General features: G+C 47.8%; 1 protein-coding gene across 1 annotated transcript; it reads left to right on the top strand.

Annotated features, from left to right (window-relative positions):
* The first annotated feature begins 3,393 nt into the window (after positions 1-3,393).
* On the top strand, positions 3,394-21,199 carry CCDC3 (coiled-coil domain containing 3). The gene is made up of 3 exons (XM_049777527.1): positions 3,394-3,758; positions 7,373-7,547; positions 20,960-21,199. Exons 1-3 carry the CDS (start codon positions 3,394-3,396, stop codon positions 21,197-21,199), a joined length of 780 nt encoding a protein of 259 aa, XP_049633484.1.
* Positions 21,200-22,130: the final 931 nt, after the last annotated feature.

Raw genomic sequence — 22,130 nt, 5'->3', positions numbered from 1 at the left:
TGTTTCTTTTGAGTCACATCTGGTGGTGCTCAGGTTACTCCTGACTCTGCACTAAGAAACCACTCCTGCTAGGCTTGGGGGCCCATATGGGATACCAGGAATCGAACCTGGGTCTGTCCAGGGTCTGTCTCATGCAAGGCAAATGCCCTACCACTGTGCTATCTCTCTGGCCTAGAGTCCAAGCTATTGATCAACCCTCTCATTTATTTGGTGTCTGCATTTCAGCATGTGAGTTCAGTTGGGGAAAGACCAGCTCGGCAGAGAAATGCTTTGTGAGAGATTGTGAACTCTTTTTTTTGTTTTGTTTTTTGTTTTTTTGGGCCACATCCAGCGGTGCTCAGGGGTTATTCCTGGCTCTCTGCTCAGAAATAGCTCCTGGCAGGCACGGGGGACCATAGGGGACATCGGGATTCAAACACCTTAGGTCCTGGGTCAGCTGCTTTCAAGGCAAACACTACTGTACTATCTCTCTGGCCCCCACAATTATGAACTCTGGTTAGATCCCACTTGAGTCTCATGAGGAAGAAGACACTGTCCTTTTCACAAAGGGCAAAATAAACCCAGAGCCCAGTGAGTATTTCAAATGCCATGATGGTCCAAAAACAGCTCTTAAACTTGAAAGACAGTTCAGGGGTTAGGAGCTTGCCTTGCACACACTTGGCCTGCCTCCATCACTGGCACCACATATGGTCCCCAAGCCCTACCATGAATGACCGCTGAGCACAGAGCCAGGAATAAGCCCTAAGCACTTCTGGATGAGGCTGAAAAACCACAATCACCCCAAAAAAGGAAAAAATATTTCTGTTATGATGTTAAGTCCGCCAAGCAAATGCAAATGCTCAGCATCCTTACATTGAAATGTTTAGATTCTAAATGGAAATAGGTACAGAGGGAGCATTTTTACCCTCTGCATTTATCATTCAACTGCTCAAAGCCATCTCTTACATTGGAGATCCCTTGTACTCCCCTTTGGGAGTGAGGGGACCCCAGGCAGGGGGGTCCTAACCTCCAGTGGGATTCCCAGCAGTCTTCACCACATGCAGCTATGAGAACCAGGCAAGGATGTGACCCTATTCTTTTTTTTTTTCTTTTTTTTCTTTTTTCTTTTTTGTTTCCCGTGAAGCTTCTTAGGAGCAAAAGGCAAACTTATTGGAACTACTGGAGGGAGGGAGGGAGCGAGGGAGGGAGGGAAGGAAGGAAAGTATTTGCCGTATAAGGGGTGGGCCACTGGCGCCAATGGAGGGAAACTGGGGACAGTGGTGGCCAGATATGTGCACTGGCAAAGAAGTGGGTGTTGGATTGAAACTCAGTCATGAGCAATTGAGGGAGAGAGGGAGAGAGGGAGAAAGGGAGAGAGGGAGAAAGGGAAAGAGGGAGAGGGAGAGGGAGAGGGAGAGAGAGAGAGAGAGAGAGAGAGAGAGAGAGAGAGAGAGAGAGAGAGAGAGAGAGAGAGAGAGAGAGAGAGAGAGAGAGAGAGAGGACCCTATTCTTTATCTGCAAACTAACACAGGCTTCCTGCCTCTGAGGGCGCCAGAAGGGAGACCTCTGTGTGGACATTTTGAGCATTGGGGAAGCCTCTGGAAGTCAGAGCCTTGAGGAAAATGATTTCAAAGGAAGAACGTTCTTTGTTTCATATTCCCAGGAATGTGGCCTCTCTGGGCCTCTTTAGGATTTAAGTCCTAGGCAGACCCACGGCAAATTCTGAGCTGAAGCCAGTCAGGCTGAGCCCTCCTCTTGCTGCTGGAGTTTTGGGGATGTCAAGTCAGTGCCTGGCAGGGGAAGTTAAAGGAAGCACTATTGGAAGATATATCTGCATTCAGAGGCTCTGTGAGGCAGGGGGGGGGCTTATGTTGGGGGAGCATTGGCAGGTGATGGAGAGCTCTGGAAGGCAGCAGCTGTGGCTTATGCTCTTACACCAGTATCGTTGTGTCTTTATGCTGTTTAATCATTATTGAATAAATTGTGTCTCTACTAAGACAATGAGAGCTGGGAATTATCACTCTGACAAGATCTGGGTGCTGAAAGGGTGTAAACCAGGGGACTCAAACTCAATTTAACTGGGGGCCGCAGGAGGCAAAGTCGGGGTGATCCTTGAGTGCAAAGTCAGTAGTAAGCCTTGAACATTGGGGGTTGTGACCCAAACAACTAAAACAAAACAAAAAAAGATTCCTCTAGGGCAGGGCCACAAAATGTTGTACGGAGGGCGGGCTGCGACTTTGAAACCCCTGCCGTAAACTGATATGCATGATATCCCTTCAGTAATCGTAGTGCAAACCACAGTGTCTAAAAGGAAAAAAAGGGGGGGGGCTGAGTGGTGGCGCAAGCGACAGGGCGTTTTTCTTGCATGTGCTAACCCAGGACAGACCGTCGTTCAATTCCCCTGGCGTCCCATATGATTCCCCAAGCTAGAAGCAATTTTTGAGCACATAGCCAAGAGTAACCCCTGAGCATAACTGGGGGTGCCCCCCCCAGAAAAAAATCTCAAAGAGAGTGTGTGTAGATGGGTAAGGTGCTTGCCTTGTAGGGTGCTAACCTGGGTTCAGTCTTTGGTACCCCATATAGTCCTCTGAGCACTGCCAGGAGTGATTCTCTGAGCACCACCGAATGTGGCCCCCATTTTTGGGGAAAAAAATCAATAGATTGAATTTTAGGGAGAGAAGGTGCTTTTGTGACTGGAGCCCTTGATACTGACTGCATGGAGGGGTGTGTTGACCTTCCCAGTATTTACTGACAGCCCCCTCAACCAAAACCAAAACCAAAAAACTCACCCTAAAAACGGTGGAGAATTTGGTTCTCAGCTATCAGGAACTGATTTCTAAATTCGTGTCTCAAGGGTAGGAATTAGAAGCTAATTCCTGAGTAAAATCTGATCTGAGTAAAATCCAGATCAAAAAGACTTTCTGAATCTTTTGTTCAAACTTCCCAATATTGCCATTAAAAACAAATAAGCAAAAGTAGAGAAAGATAGAGACAGAAACAAACAAAAAAAAAATTGGGGGGCCGCCCCCCTCTATGGATGTTCTCGCTGCGTCTCCCCCATTCTCCAAATCGCATACCCCTTGGCCACTGGACGCCTGGCGGGTCCCCTTCCCTCCGCCCTTGCGCCTGGGGTGGGGGCAGGACAGGAGGGATGGGGGCGGGCCCACCCCCAAGAGCCTGTTAAAGCCGCGGGCAGGGCCAGGGCACTGGGAGCTTGGAGCTCCGGGGCAGCCCTGCGAGCACCCCAGGCTGCCCTTCCCGGGCTAGAGAAGGGAGGGCGCCTCGTCATGCGCCCTGGGTAGTGCGCCCGGCCCCGTGCGCCCTGCCCGGTGCGCTCTGCCCGGTGCGCTCTTCCCGGTGCGCTCTGCCCGGTGCGTCCTGTCCGGTGCGCCCTGCCCAGTGCCCGCCGCCGACATGCCCAGCCCGCTGCTGCTCGCCGCTCTCTGCCTGCTGGCCACCACCCGGGGCTGCCAGCTGCCGTCGGAGTGGAGACCCCTAAGCGAAGGCTGCCGCGCTGAGCTGGCGGAGATCATCGTGTATGCCAAGGTCCTGGCGCTGCACCCCGAGGACCAGGGCATCTACAACTCCCTGCCCTGGCAGCTGGAGGCCAGCCAGGACGGGCTCCTGTACTTGGCCGAGGTGGAGATGCTGTGTGACCAGGCGTGGGGCAGCATGCTTGCGGTGCCCGCGGGCTCTCGCCTCAACCTCACCGGCCTGGGCTATTTCTCGTGCCACTCGCACACTGTGGTGCCCGACGCCGCCTACTTCTTCTTCCTCAGGTGAGCCATCGCTCCTTAGCTCCTCACCCTTTCTCCTTGGCTGGAATGCTCTCCTGTGCCGCTGAGATCTCAGGCGCCCCCGGGACTGCTGAAAAATAAAAACGGGGGGGCCAGAGAGATAGCATGGAGGTAAGGCGTCTGCCTTTCATGCACGAGGTCATCGGTTCGAATCCTGGCGCCCCATATAGTCCCCTGTGCCTGCCAGGAGCAATTTCTGAGCCTGGAGCCAGAAATAACCCCTGAGCACAGCCAGGTGTGACCCAAAAAAAACAAAAAAAAAAAAACAAAAAAAAAAATAAAAAATAAAAACGGGGCTGAGCCCAACGTTTTAGCACTAGTAAGCATTTTCCAGGCAAAGTCTTAAAAAACAAACAAACAAACAAAAAAAAACCCAAATCAACCCCAAACCAACAATTTAATTGCAGTTTCCATCAGATGATCATAATAGTGTCAAAGTCCCAGGAATCCTATCCCAACCTTCAGCATCTTTTGTTTGTTTGTTTGTTTGTTTGTTTTTTTGGGGGGAGTCACACCGGCAGCGCTCAAGGTTACTCCTGGCTCTATGCTCAGAAATCACTCCTGGCAGGCTTGGGGGACCATATAGGATGCCGGGATTCTAACCACTGACCTTCTGCATGCAAGGCAAACACCCTACCTCCATGCTATCTCTCCAGCCCTCTGCAGCATCTTTTGAAAAAAATTAGATTCAGTGGAATTAGCTGGGGATGGTGAGAAAAACTGAGATCGGGTACGGCTACACTTTCTGTGTTTTCTTTTCATTTTTTGGAGAGGGGAATTCCATCTCTCCTCGGGCCATACCCTGCGGTCAAGGTGTACTCCTGGCTCTGTGCTCCAGGATCACTTCTGACAGGGTTCAGGGGACCCGATGTCCAGCAGGGAACAGAATCTGGGTCAGTGGGCTGCCAGCCAGGCTTCCAGCCCTGTCACTGGCTTTAAGGGTTACTGACCTCCCATTCCCAGTCACCTCATCTTCCTTCATTGAGAAGCGAGGCTGGTGGAAGTTAAAATGCAGACGTAAACTCCGGGCATCCGAATAAAATATTCCCTTTCTTCTAGTTTCATCTCAGCCCCCACATCAGCTCATCTCTCTCCTGCTGGCCCAGCTGCCCACACACCTGTTCTCAGCTTTCCAAGGGGCAGAAGGGTAGAAAGGATCTTTTTGAGGATAGAAAGAGATAGGCTGTTCCATGCCAAAGCTTTCCAAGTTTGGAGAAAGTGGGCCAGAGGTCGAGGTTGGATGTGCTGCACTTTCAGAATTCAGCAGAAGGGCCCTGAACTGGGTTTGGAGTAAGAGCAGCAAATGGAGCCCATCTGGGGTAGGAGAGACACAAGCCACAGATAGACAAACAGACAACACTTGACACAGTGGACGGAGGTTTTTAGGTGCCACCTTTTCTACTGGAAGGTGTAGACTTCTCTGAAGGGACAACAGAGTTGTTGGAAGGACTAGCGCTCTATCTGGGAGTCTCTTGTGGTGCTTGAGATCTGACGTCACCCCCAGCATGCACACAGTTAGTCCAACCCAAGGGGGTACATTCCTCGGTCCCAGCAACACATGTTTTCTATATTGAAGCCAGAAAGCCTAAGTTTAGCATTCATGGTGTGCTTTGTGTTGGCTTGAAGGCACTCGTAAGACCAAGTTGGATTCTTTTAATTACTGGAGAAGTAGAGTTTCTAAATAAACGCAGCTGGAGTGTAGATGGTACCTCTCTTCATACAGTAAACATAACTTAGATTTTTTTTTTCTTGGAAGTTGTGGGTCAAACTGGGCTGGGAGAGCTAGGTGTAGTACTTAGGGACTCCCAGGACCATGCAGGGGTTGGAACCCAGGGCTTTGTACATCTGAGGCTTGTGTTCTGCCACTGGAATTATCTCCCTGGCTATTTTTCATGAATTTACTTAGGAGAGTCCGGGATGAAAGTATCCAACATTTGGAAAGCTTCATCTTCTGAGCAATGAAGAACTTAAGTACTTGAGCAGACAAGATTTTTTTTTCTTTCCTACTTTATCATGAAACACAATTTGTCCGAGGATCCTGCCAACTCTTTCATCTTTTGCTGTGACATATTTACAGCAAATTAGGACTGAAACAGCCAAACCAGAGTCTGTCTGATTTCCATTTCACAGGACTGCGTGGCCATAAAGTATGTCAGCAGTAGCATTAAATCCTTCTTCCTGCATTATTCTGGGGCCCAGGAAGACATGTTTAGATCCCGGTCAGTGCAAGAGCAGTGAAGAGAGGGGCAGCACAGGGCCACAGACAGACTCCCTGGTGAGTCACTGGTCTGAAGTATAGACCTTTCATCTCTCCTTTTCCTTTTCTGCCTTCTTTATCCTTGCAAGCAATTTACCACACTGTCAGTGCAACCATTTCCAGCTGCAGTCATTGCACCACTACCAAGAAGGTGTGTTTTCACCCTCTTTTATATGTATATAGTTTAAATTTTGGGTTATATCTGGCTGGACCCAGGATTTACTCCTGGCTCTGAGCTCAGGGATCACTATTGGTAGGCTCCAGGAACCATATATGGTACTGGGAATCACACCTGGTTGTGCCACATGCAAGGCATTAAACCTCCCTACTGTTCTATCACTTCAGCCTTGCCATTCTCTTTGAAAAAAACTAGAAGACTAAAACGTGGAGAGTTGAAGGAATTCTTTCCTGTTAAACTAAATAATAGTAACAGTGGCAGGATATGAACACAGATCATCACACCTGACCTTCATTTCTTTTTTTTTTTTTTGTGGTTTTTGGGTCACACACTGCAGTGCTCAGGGGTTATTCCTGGCTCCAGGCTCAGAAATTTCTCCTGGCAGGCACGGGGAACCATATGGGGCGCCGGGATTCGAACCGATGACCTTCTGCATGAAAGGCAAACGCCTTACCTTCATGCTATCTCTCCGACCCCTGACCTTCATTTCTTGAGGAAACAGGAACACTAGAAAGGAGAGAGGCCATGGGGCCAGAGTGATGGTGTAATGGGTAGGGCATTTGCTTTGCAAGCAGCTGACCTGGGTTCGATCCCCAGCATCCCATATAGTTTCCTGTAAGTCTGCAGGAGTGAGCCCTGAGTGCAGAGCCAGGAGTAAACCTGAGCTCTGTTGGATGTGACCTGAACACCAACATGAAGAAATAAAATAAAACAAAGGAGAGAACTAGTCAGCCACATGCTCAAACATGCTTTCCCCTGACTTGAACAAACTCACCATTTTGAAGACTTAATATTAAGGACACAGCCGGGCAGTGGCGCTAAAGGTAAGGTGCCTGCCTTGCCTGCACTAGCCTTGGACAGACCGCGGTTCGATCCCCCGGTGTCCCATATGGTCCCCCAAGTCAGGAGCAACTTCTGAGCACATAGCCAGGAGTTACCCCTGAGCGTTACTGGGTGTGGCACAAAAACCAAAAAAAAAAAAAAATATTAAGGACACATTTGGAAGTGTGAGGGAGAGAAACCGGTTAGGAGTCAGTTCTCTAAGGCAGACACTAAAGATGTGGGATTGACATAACAGTCAACACCTGATTCTTGGTTAAAGTATGACACAGCTCCTGCATGTCCAGTCAATATCTCTGCCTGCTTCCTCTTTCCATCTAGGATGGATGAAAATTATAACTTTTTGCCTCACGGTGTCAATTTCCAAGATGCCATTTTTCCGGACACGCAAGAGAACAGAAGGATGTTTTCCAGCCTTTTCCAATTCTCCAACTGTTCTGAAGGGCAGCAACTGGTGACCTTCTCCAGTGACTGGGAGAGCCAGGAGGACAGTAGGGTAAGAAACAGCCCAGCTTTCCTCTATGCACTGAGAGTACTTCCAAAAGGCCATAGTGGATTTCTTTCCCTCCAAGCAGTTATAAAACAAAACTCATAAGTCTGCATTCCCTGAGACTTTACTATTTAGCTTGGAGTTCTTCATAAAGTGAAGAAGATGAGGTAGATTAATGTGCTCCTCCAATCTTCTCTCTAATATGGAATAATAGGATCATCGACATCAGAGGGATGACACACTATATTCAACCATGTTTAAAAACATGTAATTATGGAACACCCATTGTGGTTTTGTGCTTCACATGGGAAATATAGTGAAAGGACCATTAGGATGATTGTTACATAGAACATTGGGCTCTCAGGAATTTTCTAAAGGGAAAGTAAAAAGTCCTCTAGGAAATGAAGTCATTTCCTAGCTTACACTTTTATGTCCTTAATTATAGATCAGTTACATGATACATAGAGGTTCATGGAGTCCAGAGTGGCTGTGGAATGTAAAGGTCAGGATGGTCAGGGTATAAAAATATAAAATGGATCTTCCCCTAAGTGAGGCAAATCTCAGCTGTGGGGAAATTGAGGAGAAAGCACAGTGGGGCTGACTGGGAGGGGGTTGTGGCATCCTTGTTTTGGGACAGCCAGGCTGGGAGAGCGGAGGTAGCAGCTGTCAGCCCAATCCCCATCTAAAAGCATTTAGGGCAGGTGGTGGGCTGAGTTCTGATGGGCGTGGAAAGGATTTTCTGTGGGTTCATGAGCCAGTTTGCACGAGTTAGGATTCACTCATATGAGATCGACTTGGCCACTCTCTGGGGCCTTAGAGAAGCTTAGAGAAGCTGCTTTGTTCTTCCAGATTCCTTCTCAGATGCCCATGGTACTAGGTACCTGGAGAGTTTGTATTGAAGCAGTTCTCTTGCTGGGCAGAAATGCTCATGAATGACCCATTATTCTTCATCCTCACACTATCAAAAATTTCCTCCTGTCCTGATCCACAAGTGTTCCTGGATCCTCTACGCCTGTCCCCTGGCTTACCAGAATTTTCTGGATGCTTGTTTTACATTTTATTCCCAACTTGGTTTCAAGCATGTGTCTCTTTCCCCCACTTTTCCCTGCCTTGGTCCTCCCAAGCTATGCTGATAACGCCTGAGCACTGAACTTACCCAATATACTTGAGTATCCCAAGTCTCAGTCGAACTTTTCCCTTGCCCCTTTTCTTCTATTTGGGGGAGGTTGCTTTTCATTTGACATCCTTGCTAAAAGTCAGTGAGAATCAAGAGAACAGATATCATTCCAAAAATACCTCATTGGCTTCCACCCCAAACTCTTCAGTGATGTGACTTATTAGCCCTGTGGTCACATAATGAAGCTATTAACATTTCCCTGGAATCTGATTTTCTATGATTTGAGAAAGAAAAAAAAAACAGAAAGAATATTAGAACCATGGAGAATCGTTTCTCTGTGAGGGCTGCAGCCCCATTTCTGGCGGTCAGATGCTGATCGTGTGGGAATGTTTTCTACTCTCCATTAATCACCTCGAGATAACCAGGACTGGGAAGGCCCATATGGTTCTAATGGAGAGCTCAGAAGCTTCATTTTGGGGAAGAGAACAGGGTCCTGGCTTGTCGCGTGGCTGTGTAGCAACTTTTAGAAGTAGCCTCTAATGGTCCCCACACTCGGTGCCTTCCATTTCTGACTTCCTGACAGGAGGTTCCATACGAGCCCTCAGGAAGTTGAGAACTTAACCTGAGATGGAAATGAAATTCTTTGCAAACTTTCACTGACACCTCTGATGTTTCTTAAGGAATGGTCACAAACTGCCGGAAATTGAGTCTCAGTTGTGACTCTACTTGGAGATCTGAGGCAGATGAGGAACAACACCTGAGCAAGGTCTCTTGCCTATTTCCTTCTCAGACAACTCCCAACTCTCTGTCTTTCTGCCTCCCACTTTGTGTTGTGCATTCCGGGCCCATCCTGCAAAGAACTGATGCATCTTTTCACAACAGGCTTTGCGGCCTTCTCGGGTTGCTCCTCAATCCTAGAAAGAATTAAAAAATGCCGGGTGTGACCCAAAAACCACACACACACACACACACACACACACACACACACACACACACACACACACACACAAAAAAAAGTTGCTCCCACACTTGGTCATTGTTTCAGTAGGAATGAGTGTAGGGATGTTGTTTTATTGCTTTTTGTTTGTTTGGGACCATACACACCCAGCGGTGCTCAGGGGTTCCTCCTGGCTCTGCACTTAGGAATCACTCCTCCTGGCAGTGCTCGGGAGACCCTATGGGATGTGGAGAATTCAATCATAGGCCACTAATTGCAAGGCAAGTGCCTTCCCCACTGTACAGTCGCTTCAGCTCAGATGAAAGCTTCTTAAAGCTTGTGTCAAATTTATTTTCTGTGACCACTGTCGCTGGCCCTGGTCACTGCACTTTGCAACCCTGCTTGTGTTCTGTGCTCTGTAGCACAAGGCAAATCTTGGCCAAGGCCAAAGAACCTTTGACCTTTCACTGCTTTAGCTGTTGCTGTTGTGCTATGGGCTCCAATCAGCTTAGTCGTTGTGAAGGGCACAATTTATTCTCCCTGGCAGTTCTCCCTTTCTCCCTCCTGGACATCCTCAGAGTTGGGACTCTCGTTTCAGGCAAAGTGTGTGGGGAACTTGGACGTGTGCACAGCCAGAGTGATGTTGAGACTGGCTCCTGCAGACAGAATTCCCCTCTCTTTAGTTCTGTCTTCCCAGTTCACCTGGGACATAGTTAGCTGGAAACAGCTTTGCTTTCAGAAAGGGCCAAGGAGTCAGGGCTTGTCTGCTTCAGTGTGGTGGTGTTAATGGGGTTTCATGGGGAGTCTTTGGCAGGGTAGAACATCCCCCAGATTGATGGCAGGATTCCCCTACCCCCACTCTCATTGCCAAGGACACTGTCCCTTCCTTTTTATTTCCTTCAAGATGAGTTTGACTGTCAGAACAGAAGTTGGCTCCTTACCTCCCCTGCAGGAACTGTCCCCAAGGGCCCAGACCCAAACTGACCCATGCTCAGAGCTATGCAGAGTTTCTGGGTGGGTGTAGTCTCTGTCTTTTTTTTTTTCTCTTTGCCCCTTTTTGGGGTTGGTAGGAGGGTAGGAGGCATTTCTCTGGGCTGGCACTGTCATTCTCAAAGGTGTGATCTTGACTGGGTCCTTGAATGATCTGTAACCTGTTTTCTGTAAAGGAGCACTAAAGAGAGAAATCATATGAAGTTGTTGTAACGACTCAGTAAACTATAAAGAGTGGTGGGAGGCGATTTTGAAGTATAACATATGGGGGCCAGAGAGATAGCACAGTGGTAGGGCATTTGCTTTGCATGTGGCCAACCTGGGAGGGACCCGGTTTAATTCCTGGCATCCCATATGGTTCCCCAGCCTGACAGGGATGAGTTCTGAGTGCAGAGCCAGGAATAACTCCTGAGTGCTGCTGGGTGTGGTCCAGAAATCAATAAATCAATCAATGAATCAATTAAAAAATGTATGACATGTGTATATGATTTGAGGGCCACATCTGGCAGTGCTCAGAGCTTACTCCTGGTTCTGTGCTCAGGGATCTCTCCTGGCAGAGGTCAGGGGACTATATAAGGTGCCAGGGATCAAACCCAGAACAGCCACATGCATAAATAAGCTAGTGCCTTACCCTTTGTATATTGCTGTGGCACCAGTCTTTTTGTTTTGTTTCATTTTGGGACTATACCTGACGGTATTCTGGGTTTACTTATGTGCTCAGGGATTATTTTTCCCCCAAGGGAGCATCCCAAATTGGTCTTTGATCACATGGCTTGTTGCTTTCATTTGATTGTTGTGATGTGTCACATTGACCCACATATTTTAAACCAGCCTTGCATCTCAGGGGCAAATAATATGTAGTTTTAAATCTGTCATTGAATCTAGTTTTCTTATGCTTTATTGAGGATTTCTGAATCTATGTTTGCCCTTGATATTGGACTGCAGTGAAATCTCTCTCTCTCTCTCTCTCTCTCTCTCTCTCTCTCTCTCTCTCTCTCTCTCTCTCTCTCTCGGTAGTGTCTTTGATATTAAGAGAGTCTGGCCTCATAAAACGAGGTTGGAAGGACATTCTCTACTTTTGTTGTTTTTGGAAGAATCTAAGCATGGCTGGTATTATTCTTTTTCTTGCCTGTTAGAATTCAGCTGGAAGACATTTGATCTTGGGATTTTCTTTTTTGGGAGTTTAGAAAAATCACTATATAAATTTTGCCTTCTTTCTTTATTATTGGATTCTGTTTTTCCATTTCTTCTTATTTTCTAAAGTTGGTTTTGGGGCCACACCCTGTTCAGAGGCTGTTTCTGACTCTGGGCTCAGGGATGATCTCTGGTGCTACACAGGGAACCATATGTTCTTCGGTGGATTTTGCCACATGCAAGGCAAGTGCCTTACCTCCTGTACTATTTATTTGGCCCCTCTTTTCGTCTTGATTCATAAATGATATATTTATCTAACTCTACCATTTCTTTTAGGTGATTCCTAAACCCCTGTGTTACAGGAGTTCCTTATAATTTTTTTCCTTTTGAGTGGGGGTTGTTTTTATTTATTTTAGTTTCTTTATAAAGTAAACCGCATTATCAAAGATAGCCTTAGGTCCTCAAGGTAAATTTTACTTTTTGTACATTGATGGATTTTAAGATTTTCTTTGTGGAAGGTGAGGAACTCATACCCAAAAGTGCTAATAGATTACTCCTGGCCCAGTGCTCAGGCATCATTCCTGACAGACATGGGGGACCTTATGGGGGACCTTGGGGGACCTTATGGAGATCAAATGCAGTTTAGCCACATGTAAGGCACATAAGAGGATGCACTATCATTCATGACTTTCTTACTTCAGAGTCAGAAGTAAGCCCTGAGTACTGTTGGGTGTGGCCCCAAAACCAAAAGAAAAAAGTCAAAATTTGGTTTGTATAAATCTTTAAAGCTCTGAAATTATTTGATTTAATATAACCCTTGAAGTATGCTGTAATAGTATAGTTAAATCAGCATAAGAATATAATTTAGGGGGCTGGAGAGATAGCACAGCAGTGAGGACCTTTGCCTTGCACACAGCCCACCTGGGTTCAATCCTCAGCATCCCATATGATCCCCTGATTTTGTCAGGAGTGATTTCTGAGCTCAGAGCCAGGAATAAGCCCTGAGCACTGCCAGGTGTGGCCCCAAAGCCAAAAACACTCCACCCCAAAGTTTAAATGATTTGTTTAAAGGCCAAACATCCCCTAGAGATGGAGGAATTGAACTTTAGTGGAATAAGTATTTGAGGACCTGTTAAATGTCCTTTTGTATCCTTTGATTCTGTCTCAAGACTCAGTGATGACTTCTAACATTTAGTTTTATTGCAGCATCTAAACCCTATCAAAGAATATTTTATATTCCACGTGAAAATTCATTCTCTAGCCTGCACTTTGAGTTCGACCCATGTATTACCTTGTAACTGGATGGCTTGACCAGCTGAGAGAGGGTAGAGTTCTGAGATGGGATCAAGGTTGAGTTTTGTAGTATTTGTTCAGCATATAACACCCGGCTTTTTCATAGCACTATCAGCATCACGAGACAAATCAGCATTCAGGAAAGGTCCAATATGTGCTGCAAAGTTCTCCCCAATTCTGAGCTGTGCTTGAAAAGCTTGAAATTTGTCACTGGCAACAGATAATACTGGTGTTTCCCTGTAAGTGACAGACTTGCTATATTCGCTCCCCAGAACTCACTTATCAGATGCTCACAGAAACTGCATGCATCATGTATTTATTTTCTTGAGTCTCCCTGCCATGGTTTCTGGAGAAGTAGGGAAAGGCTTTCTGTGACTGGGTTTCTACCTCCAGATTCCTGTTGCTTCTCGGGTATAGCCTCTGGGACACAGGCTGGTCACTCGAGGAGCCTTCCTTCTTGGGCTAATATGGAGGGGTAGGTAGATCCCTTCCCCTTCACTGCTGTGTGGGTTTGCTACTGTCCTGATTCAGGAAATATTGATCGAGTAGACCAGGTTAGGTGGTGAAGATTTGGGAAGATCTAGGTTTGCTGAGGGAAGCTCTCACATGACTATTTATGTAGCATGTCTGATGATACAGAGGGCAGCTAACTTAACTCACTGCCTCATCTAACCGGATGAGCCCCAGCTAAGGGTGGTGTCTTTTGGTGTTTCTTACTTTCTTTGTTTGTTTTATGGGCCACACTTTGCGGCGTTCAGGATTTACTACTGGTTCTGTGCTCAGAAATTATTCCTGGCAGGTTTGGGGGACTGTCTGGGAGGTTGAGGATCCAACCTGGGTTGGCGTCATGCCAAGCAAACTTCCTCCCTGCTGTGCTATCACTCCAGCCCCAGTTTTTGGTTTTTGGACCACAACTGGTGATGCTCAGGAGTTCCTCCTGGCTCTGCACTCAAGAATCATTTCTGGTGGTGCTTGGGGGGAGTATATGGGGTACCAGGGATCAACCCAGGGTCAGCTGCTTGTAAGGCAAATGCCCTCTCTAGCTCTGTGAATCTTCCTCTTTGGGGGAATTTGGTTCATTTACAGGAGTAAGTGATTCATTTGATTTATTCCTTCATTCAATTACTCAACAAGTATTTTCCAAGAGCCTGTTTTGTGCTGGGGCCTGCTCTAGGAGTTAAGGTTTGGACAGGGAATGACCCCAAGCCTCCCTACTGGGATTCACCACCAACTAGTGCCCAAAGTCATGTCTCTGTTCCTGAGAAGGTTGGAGATGCAAACATCTGCCTCTTACTTCCTCTCTTCTGACTCTGCTCTTTAGGCCACACAATGACCTTTTCTCTCCTGCAACCTCACTTCTTCCTCGAGCCCTCAGCTGTCTTTGAAAAGCATAGAGGAGGGGCCAGGAAGGTGGCACTAGAGGTAAGGTGTCTGCCTTGCAAGCGCTAGCGTAGGACGGACCGCGGTTCGATCCCCCGGTGTTCCATACGGGTATGGCCCAAAAACCAAAGAAAAAGAAAAAAGCATAGAGGGAAAGAAAAACAAAAAGAAAAGAAAAGCATAGAGGACTGAATGAGAGTGCGCATAGAGCGGGAGGAAGTTAGATGGGCGCGACACTCATTCTTCAAAAACTGTCAGTGTTCCCAGACAGTTTATATTTTGGGGAACCATGGCTCTAGAAGGAAATCAGGAACTTCACAAAATCCTGGGATTATATGTGTAATAGAAACTGCCCTGTTGTTTCCTAGTCCAGAGGCTTTATTTGCTGGAGGGCTGCAAGACTCCCCCTTGGCCCTTGAAACATCCTCCCAGCCAAATGCCTGAGCACAGGTGTGCACAGAACCTCCGGGTCATGGCCTCAAGGCTCAGAAGCACTGAATTAAGCTGCAGGGTCCTTGCTGGCAGGCACAGGGCCCGACACACCCAGTGATTTTTCTCCATACCTGCTGCTAAGTACTTGGGGTGGGTTGTTTCCACTCTTGACATTGCGTGACCTGAACAGCTGTGCCCACACTTATTTTTTCCTTACTAAGGAAACTGGGCCTGCCTGCCAAATGCCCCCTGCCTTGCTCTACCCAGATGTAAGAGTTTGGTTGGATAGTCACTAGTGTTCGATGTGGCAGGAGAGATGCTGCTTTCCCTCCTGTCCTTCCCAAAGCTCAAACTGTCCCCTCCAAATTAATGATCTGCACTTGCCCCAGAGCCTCGGGTCTGAGCTGTGTCCTAAACTCTGGGCATGGCTTTCAGGGCTCCTGCTGCTGGCAAGGAAGGCAGAAACTGGAAACATGTTTGTTCTGATGTTTTGCTGGAGATGAAGCCAGAAACCCAGGGCAGGATGTGCATTTTTTCCAGGTTCAGCGAGCCCAACACGTTAGAACAGCCCATACTGTTTGCTTGGAGAGAGAATTGAGTTCGGCTGTTCTGTCATGTGGCTTGTGCTGATGTCATGCATCTGTGCAGGGGGGCTGTGGGGGTGGTGGTGGCAAAGGCAGGTGAGGGGGCCCCAGAGTGATGGATGAGCTTCTCTTCTAGATTCTCCCTTAGCTCTTGTACTGCTTTCCCTCTGCTTCAATGCATTAATGCCAGGGCAGGCAGCCCTGTACATGCTGAGGCTTCTGGATCTTGTATTTCTTGTTTGTTTTGGGGCCACACCTGTCTCTGTGCTCAGAAATCACTCCTGGCAGGGTTGGGGGACTTTATGGAATGCCAGGGATCAAACTGGGGTTAGCTCCATGCCAGGCAAATGCCTTCCCCACTGTGTTATTGCTCCAGCCTCCTGTATTTTGCAATACTTTGAGGCATTGCAGAGGGGTGTGCTTTGGGAAAGGTTTTGCAGTTTGAATCCTCAAGGTTCAGGTTTTTGCATTAAAGATACTAGTGTCCATTCTAGGGTGTGGCTTCTGGGTAGTTAGTAGTCCTTGGAGAGCAGCTGTGGAAAGCTGAGAACAACAGCTTCTGGGAGGAGACTGGTTTGGCTTTACAGGGGACAAATATTTGTACCAACAAAAGGGCCTGAGTTGACTTGAGCATTGACACATCCACTCCTTAACCCAGACGCACCTTCCATATGACCCACAGTTTCAATAGCAAAGGGTAACAATGGGGTGGCTATGAATGCAGAAATGGCCTCTCATCTCCTTTAATAGCAAACGAATCATTTCCCAGTAATACAGAGAAAGATTCATAAATTGAGGGGAGGCACATTTCAGCCACAGGAAGAACCCACTCTTTCCGATCCTCAGTCCTTGTCAACAGAAGTGAGGTCACTCTTTCCCTTCAAATAATACGCCGCAAGAACCACTAGGTTCTGACAGGCCTTCAGAAAGTGGCTGTTACATAAGCTTGGGGAACGGGGGACACATGGTGAGTAAATGGTCTCTTACCACTGGACTCCAAGACTCGGAAAAGCAGAAAGTGATTCTGTAGAGAAACCTCCCCATCTCCTCTGCTGGGCGAGGCTTTATTTCAAGGTCCCAGTCCTATTTTAGAAGAGGGATTTGGCTTGACTTTTCTGCCTAAGAGCATGTGTGGAAACTTCTAGTTGTGCCATGATGGAAGCTGAAGAAAATCGTCATCCATTGCCCCCAATTTAACATCTGCCAGTATAATCCAATCCACATGTGGGTAGAAATTTCAGTCGAAAAGGCAGCAGGATCATAAATCATTTCTTTCCCCTTTTGATGTTGGGGACCCTCTTTCAAAGACTCACCTTTTAGCTGCTCCTTTATATGCTGCTCAAGGCCAAGGATGTGCCTCATGATAACATGAATGAATCTCTGGATTCCATCCTGATTGCTCCCTTTGCCCAGCTCCCAAATCCCAATGGGTAGATTAAAACAGAACTGTTTGTCCCTCCTGTCCCCTAAATTTTTGGGCTTGAGAAAATGGACATAATCTCTTCCCTACTTGTCTTGCTTTCAAATTGCGTTTTAGTTTTCAGACTTTCCATTAGATGTTTCCATGCTTGATATTCAACCCCATCCATCTCTCTACTGCACCTCAGTTCCACTGAACTGGGATCATTAGTTTTCAACATAAACAGTTTGGGGTTGGGGCTGGAACTCTGCAGAATACCTCCCTTACATGCATGAGGCCCTGGGTTGAATCCCCAATACTACAAGACAAAAAAGAGATTTAAGAAGGTTGTCACCATTTCTTGTGCATGGGATGTCTTTCTAGGAACATGGGGTCTTAGGCATGTTGGAGCAGTGCCAAAGGGTGCAGGCCTACCCTGAGTACCCTGGGGGGGTGTTGGATCCTAGTTGTGGTCATGAGTGTGGATAGAAGTCTCCCAAGGAAGGCGATGAGGCCCCTATGGATTTGGGGCCACCTCCCCTACCCCCCCAACTTAGTTCTCAGGAGGTCTGTGAGCAGAATTCCTTCCTAAGGGAGCAGTCTGCTGGTGTGGGGGGCATGAGAATGAGAGAGAGAGAGAGAGAGAGAGAGAGAGAGAGAGAGAGAGAGAGAGAGAGAGAGAGAGAGAGAGAGAGAGAGAGAGAGAGAGAGAGAAAGAGAGAAAAGAAAGAAAGAAAGAAAGAAAGAAAGAAAGAAAGAAAGAAAGAAAGAAAGAAAGAAAGAAAGAAAGAAAGAAAGAAAGAAAAAGAAAGAAAGAAAGAAAGAAAGAAGGGAAAGAAAGAAAGGAGGGAAAGAAAGAAAGGAGGGAAAGAAAAAAGAAGAGAACCACACACAAAAATAAATCAGGTGCTTTCTTCACTTGGTTCCTGGCACTACATTGGTCCCCTGGGCCTCACTGGACTCCACCAGCCTCTGATCCTTGCCCAGGCTCACAGGAAAAAGGCTCAGCCCCCCCCCCCGACAGTGTTTGAGAGGCCCCTTTTAAAAGAAAGGTACAGTTGCTGATGTTAATGGTCCAACCCTGCGCAGAATTTTGATGGGCGTGTGTGTGGTCAACTCTGACAAAGGGCCTGGTTCCTGTCTGTGGCCAGCACCATCCTGCTGAGGCCTGAGACCAGTAAAACCCTAGTCTGGAATCAGTTTAGCACTGCGTCACAGGGATCCAGAGCAGAAAACCCTTCTGGAAGTGGCTCTAATCCCAGCTTTGGGGTCTCTGTCCCTGTGTTCCTGTCGTCATGACACCGAGCTCTACTGAATCTAGACTTTGCCAGTCTGAGGGCTTTCCTAGATGAAGGCTGAGTGCTGTAGGCAAGGCTGGCATGGCCCTGGGAGACTGTATCCACCGAGGACACTGTTGTCATCAGTCCCTCCTCAGGTCTTCTCATAGTGTGGCCCCAGCCTTGCTGTGTTGGGACTTGCCAAGGCCTGGGGTATGGGCACCTCATTTCCTGACAGCTCCCCATGTCCTGACAGGCCTTGCTTGTCAATTTACTCTCATTTGGCACTTGTTCTTCATTTTCAGATGCTGAGGGAGTGGAGGGGGCAACACCCAGGCATTTTTATTTTTTTGTCATTTTAGACATATTTTTTCTGATCAACCCTGGAGCCTAAGATTGATAGAAGTTAGTCTTCTTGTTTGTGTATTTTGAAATGTAAATTGGATTTCACTTGAAATGGGTCAGAAAAAAAGTCTCTGCTCCCCAAGATTTTTATTCAAATTAGTTCACATAGGCAGAATAGATTCCTGGGGCCTACAGAAATATTGGAGTTTTGGAACAAAGGATGTGTCAGGGAATTCACTTCTAATGTTTCATATTGTTTTTATTTACATGGTAGAAATGATCCTCTCCCAAAGAGATTTCTGCTAAGTCAACAAAGAGGCTTATGTAAAAAATAATTCTGTGACTTAATCCAGTCAGTCTCTCTTACAAAACGAATGAATTTATTTTTTTTTTTTTTTGGTTTTTGGGTCACACCCGGCAGTGCTCAGGAGTTACTCCTGGCTGTCTGCTCAGAAATAGCTCCTGGCAGGCACGGGGGACCATATGGGACACCGGGATTCGAACCAACCACCTTTGGTCCTGGATCAGCTGCTTGCAAGGCAAATGCCGCTGTGCTATCTCTCTGGGCCTGAATTTTTTTTTTTATATATAAAGAAGAGATAAAAGAGGGCCGGGGCAATAGCACAGTGGGTAGGGCACTTTCCTTGCATGCAGCTGACCCAGACTTTATCTCCAGCATCCTGTAATGTTCCCTGAGCCACCAGGAGTAATTACTGAGCAAAGAGCCAGGAGTAATCCCTGAGCACTGCTGGGTGTAGCCCAAAGAAACAAACAAAACAACACCAACAACAAAAGAGAGAAAAGAGCCAGAGTAGGGGCCGGACGGTGGCGCTAGAGGTAAGGTGTCTGCCTTGCCTGCGCTAGCCTAGGACGGACCGAGGTTCGATCCCCCGGTGTCCCATATGGTCCCCCAAGCCAGGAGTGACTTCTGAGCGCATAGCCAGGAGTAACCCTGAGCGTTACTGGGTGTGGCTTAAAAAAAAAAAAAAAGAAAAGAAAAGAGCCAGAGTGATAATACAGCAGGCAAGTCACTTGCCTTGTATGTGGCCAACCCAGGTTTGGTCCCCATCACCCCACAGGGTTCACAGAGCTTGCCAGGAATGATTCCTGAGTGCAGAACTAGGAGTAATCCCTGAGCACTCCCAGGTGTGACCCAAACACAAAAAAAGAGAAAACTATATCATTCCCATGGGCCCCACATGCAAAATAGGAGTTTGATTTTGATCATGGTGTAAGAAACCGGATTTAAAGCGAAGATATGTAGGAGATGAACTATTAGGGGCCTCACGAATATCTGGGAATCACATTGAAGTGGAGGCAGTAAGGTTCACGCTTTCTCATGGGTCCTCACAACTAGAGAAACCTGAGGAGGGGATGAGCTGCATGATCTGTCTCCTAGTACTTGAAGGTATTTTAAAAGAAAGTGGGGGTGTTCCAGACAGTGCTGTGGGAGGAGATGGGTCTATGGGGGCTCCTCTGTAGAAACTGCTTCTGTGTGTGTTTGGAAGTTTTAGAACAGAAGGAGGCTGAGATTGTTCAGTTTGTATTTTTAAGTTTTGCTAAAAGAAAAAAAATCCTGTTTTGGGGTGCGGGGGCTGACCACACCCAGCAGTGCTCAAGGCGGGATTCAGGGGACCATATAGGATGCCACGGATCGAACCCGGGTTGGCTGTGTGCAAGTCAAATGCCCTCCCACTGTTCTATCTCTCTGACCCAAAGATGAGAAATGAGGTGGTAGACAGACCCAGGTGTGTGTGTGTGTGTGTGTGTGTGTGTGTGTGTGTGTGTGTGTGTGTGTGTGTGTGTGTAAAATGCTTTTTTTTTTTAAATTTTATTTATTTTAGGTTTTTGGGCCACACCCGGCTGTATTCAGGGGTTACTCCTGGCTCTGTGCTCAGAAATCACTCCTGGCAGGTTTAGGATGCCAGGAATCAAATCCGGGTCTGTCCTGGGTCGGCCACATGCAAGGCAAATGCCCTACCCCTGTGCTATCACTCTGGCCCCAAAATACTTGCTTTTAATAACATGAAATTGATGGGGTTCTCCAGGGCTGGGAGCAGTTGTCCTGATCCACGTGAGCAGAGGGCATGAGCCCCCAGAGGCTGTGTCTGAAGGCTCCAGTGTAAGGTCCAGGCCAGGCAAAACTGTGCAGACCCCATCTGAGGGTCCCCCACATCTTCCAGGTGAGGAGCCAGGGGTGTGATGCTGACAGGCCAGACAAGTGTGGACATGGCCGTGGGACTGCTTCCTGAGGGGCAATCACACATCTGTGCCTCTTGGGGCACTGGATTCATTTTTCATTATGGTCTCTGCAGAGACATGCGAAAGGAGGCTGGCAGTGTTCCCAGGGGCCCGAGCTTTGCCGCACCCCAAAGCTGGACTGAGCTGGGGAGCAGTGTGGCCAGGATCTTCCCCAGCTGCATGGGACATCTTAGAGGATTCTGAGAGGAGGAAAGGGGGTAAGGCCCAGGGTTTGCTAAGTAAAGTTAAAGGGTGAAGGACACTTAGCTGTTGCCTTTGTGCCCCCCAGCTCCTGTGCTCATCGGTGCAGAAGGCGCTGCTGGAGGAGGAGGAACATGTGAAGACACTGCAGCAGAAGGTGGCGGTGCTAGAGAAGCGCAACCGGCAGCTGCGCGCGCGAGTGCACAAAGCGAGGCGCGCCCTGCGCCAGGCCCGCAAACACGGCCGCCACTTGGAGCTGCTGAGCCAGAAGCTCCACGTCCACGCGCGGGGCCCTGAGCCCGCAGGCGCCCCTTACCGCCGGGGCTAGGGAGAGCCATGCATCTACTCTAGACTCCACAGGGTGGGTGGGGGTATAGTCATGGGGGTCCTACTAGGGGTGCTGGTCTCTGCCCCATGCGCCCCAGGGTGCCCTGATTGAGGAAGAATTAGGGGCTTGGCTTCTGACTCAGAAGGACAGCAGTGTCCCTTCTGCTACTGCACAACCCATGGTGATCTCAAAGCAAGTCTCCCAAATCCTTGGATCCCCATTTTTCCCTGCCTTGGTAAGGAGAATGGTGGTTTTTCAAAACATCCCTGGGTGTCATGAGAAAGCCTCATAAGGCTGCTTTTCAAGCCAACAATTCCCCAAGGCAATGGCTGCCTTGAGTTAGGCCCTTTCCTGTGCTGAGCACTGGGTATTGTTTTGTTGTTGTTTGTTTGTTTTTGGGCCACACCCGGTGTTGCTCATGGTTTACTCCTGGCTATGAGCTTAGAAATCACTCCTGGCTTGGGGAGCCATATGGGATGCTGGGGATCGAACTAAGGTCTGTCCTGGATCAGCCGCATGCAAAGCAAATGCCCTACCGCTGAGCTATCACTCCAGCCTCAGAGCAGCGGGTAGTAACCAGATCCAGACCGACTTTCTACAGCAGTTGGCAAGTGTAGAGGTTTCTCCCTCTGAGATCTGGCCATTATCCATCCAATCATGTTTCCAACCTGCACCTCCCGAGCTTGCTCCCTGCTGGGGTAAGATTCCTGGCCCATCTGTAAGTAAGATCTAACTAACTGTAGGCTCAGGACTGGCTTCCTGCCTCTTTGAATCCAGGGATCCTGAATGGAGGTACTGGGACTTCTGCAAAGACACCTCCTTACCTGTTAGGCTCAGGTAACCTGACTTCATCCCAACCCTTCCTGGAATTTCTGTTTCCGTTGCTTGATACAAATGTTCCTTCACCTCAAACCCTTTCCTGGTTGTGTGT

This window comes from Suncus etruscus, chromosome 7 (assembly GCF_024139225.1).
Source record: "Suncus etruscus isolate mSunEtr1 chromosome 7, mSunEtr1.pri.cur, whole genome shotgun sequence".
Lineage (NCBI taxonomy): Eukaryota > Metazoa > Chordata > Mammalia > Eulipotyphla > Soricidae > Suncus > Suncus etruscus.
This window is presented reverse-complemented; position numbering and strand designations above follow the sequence as displayed.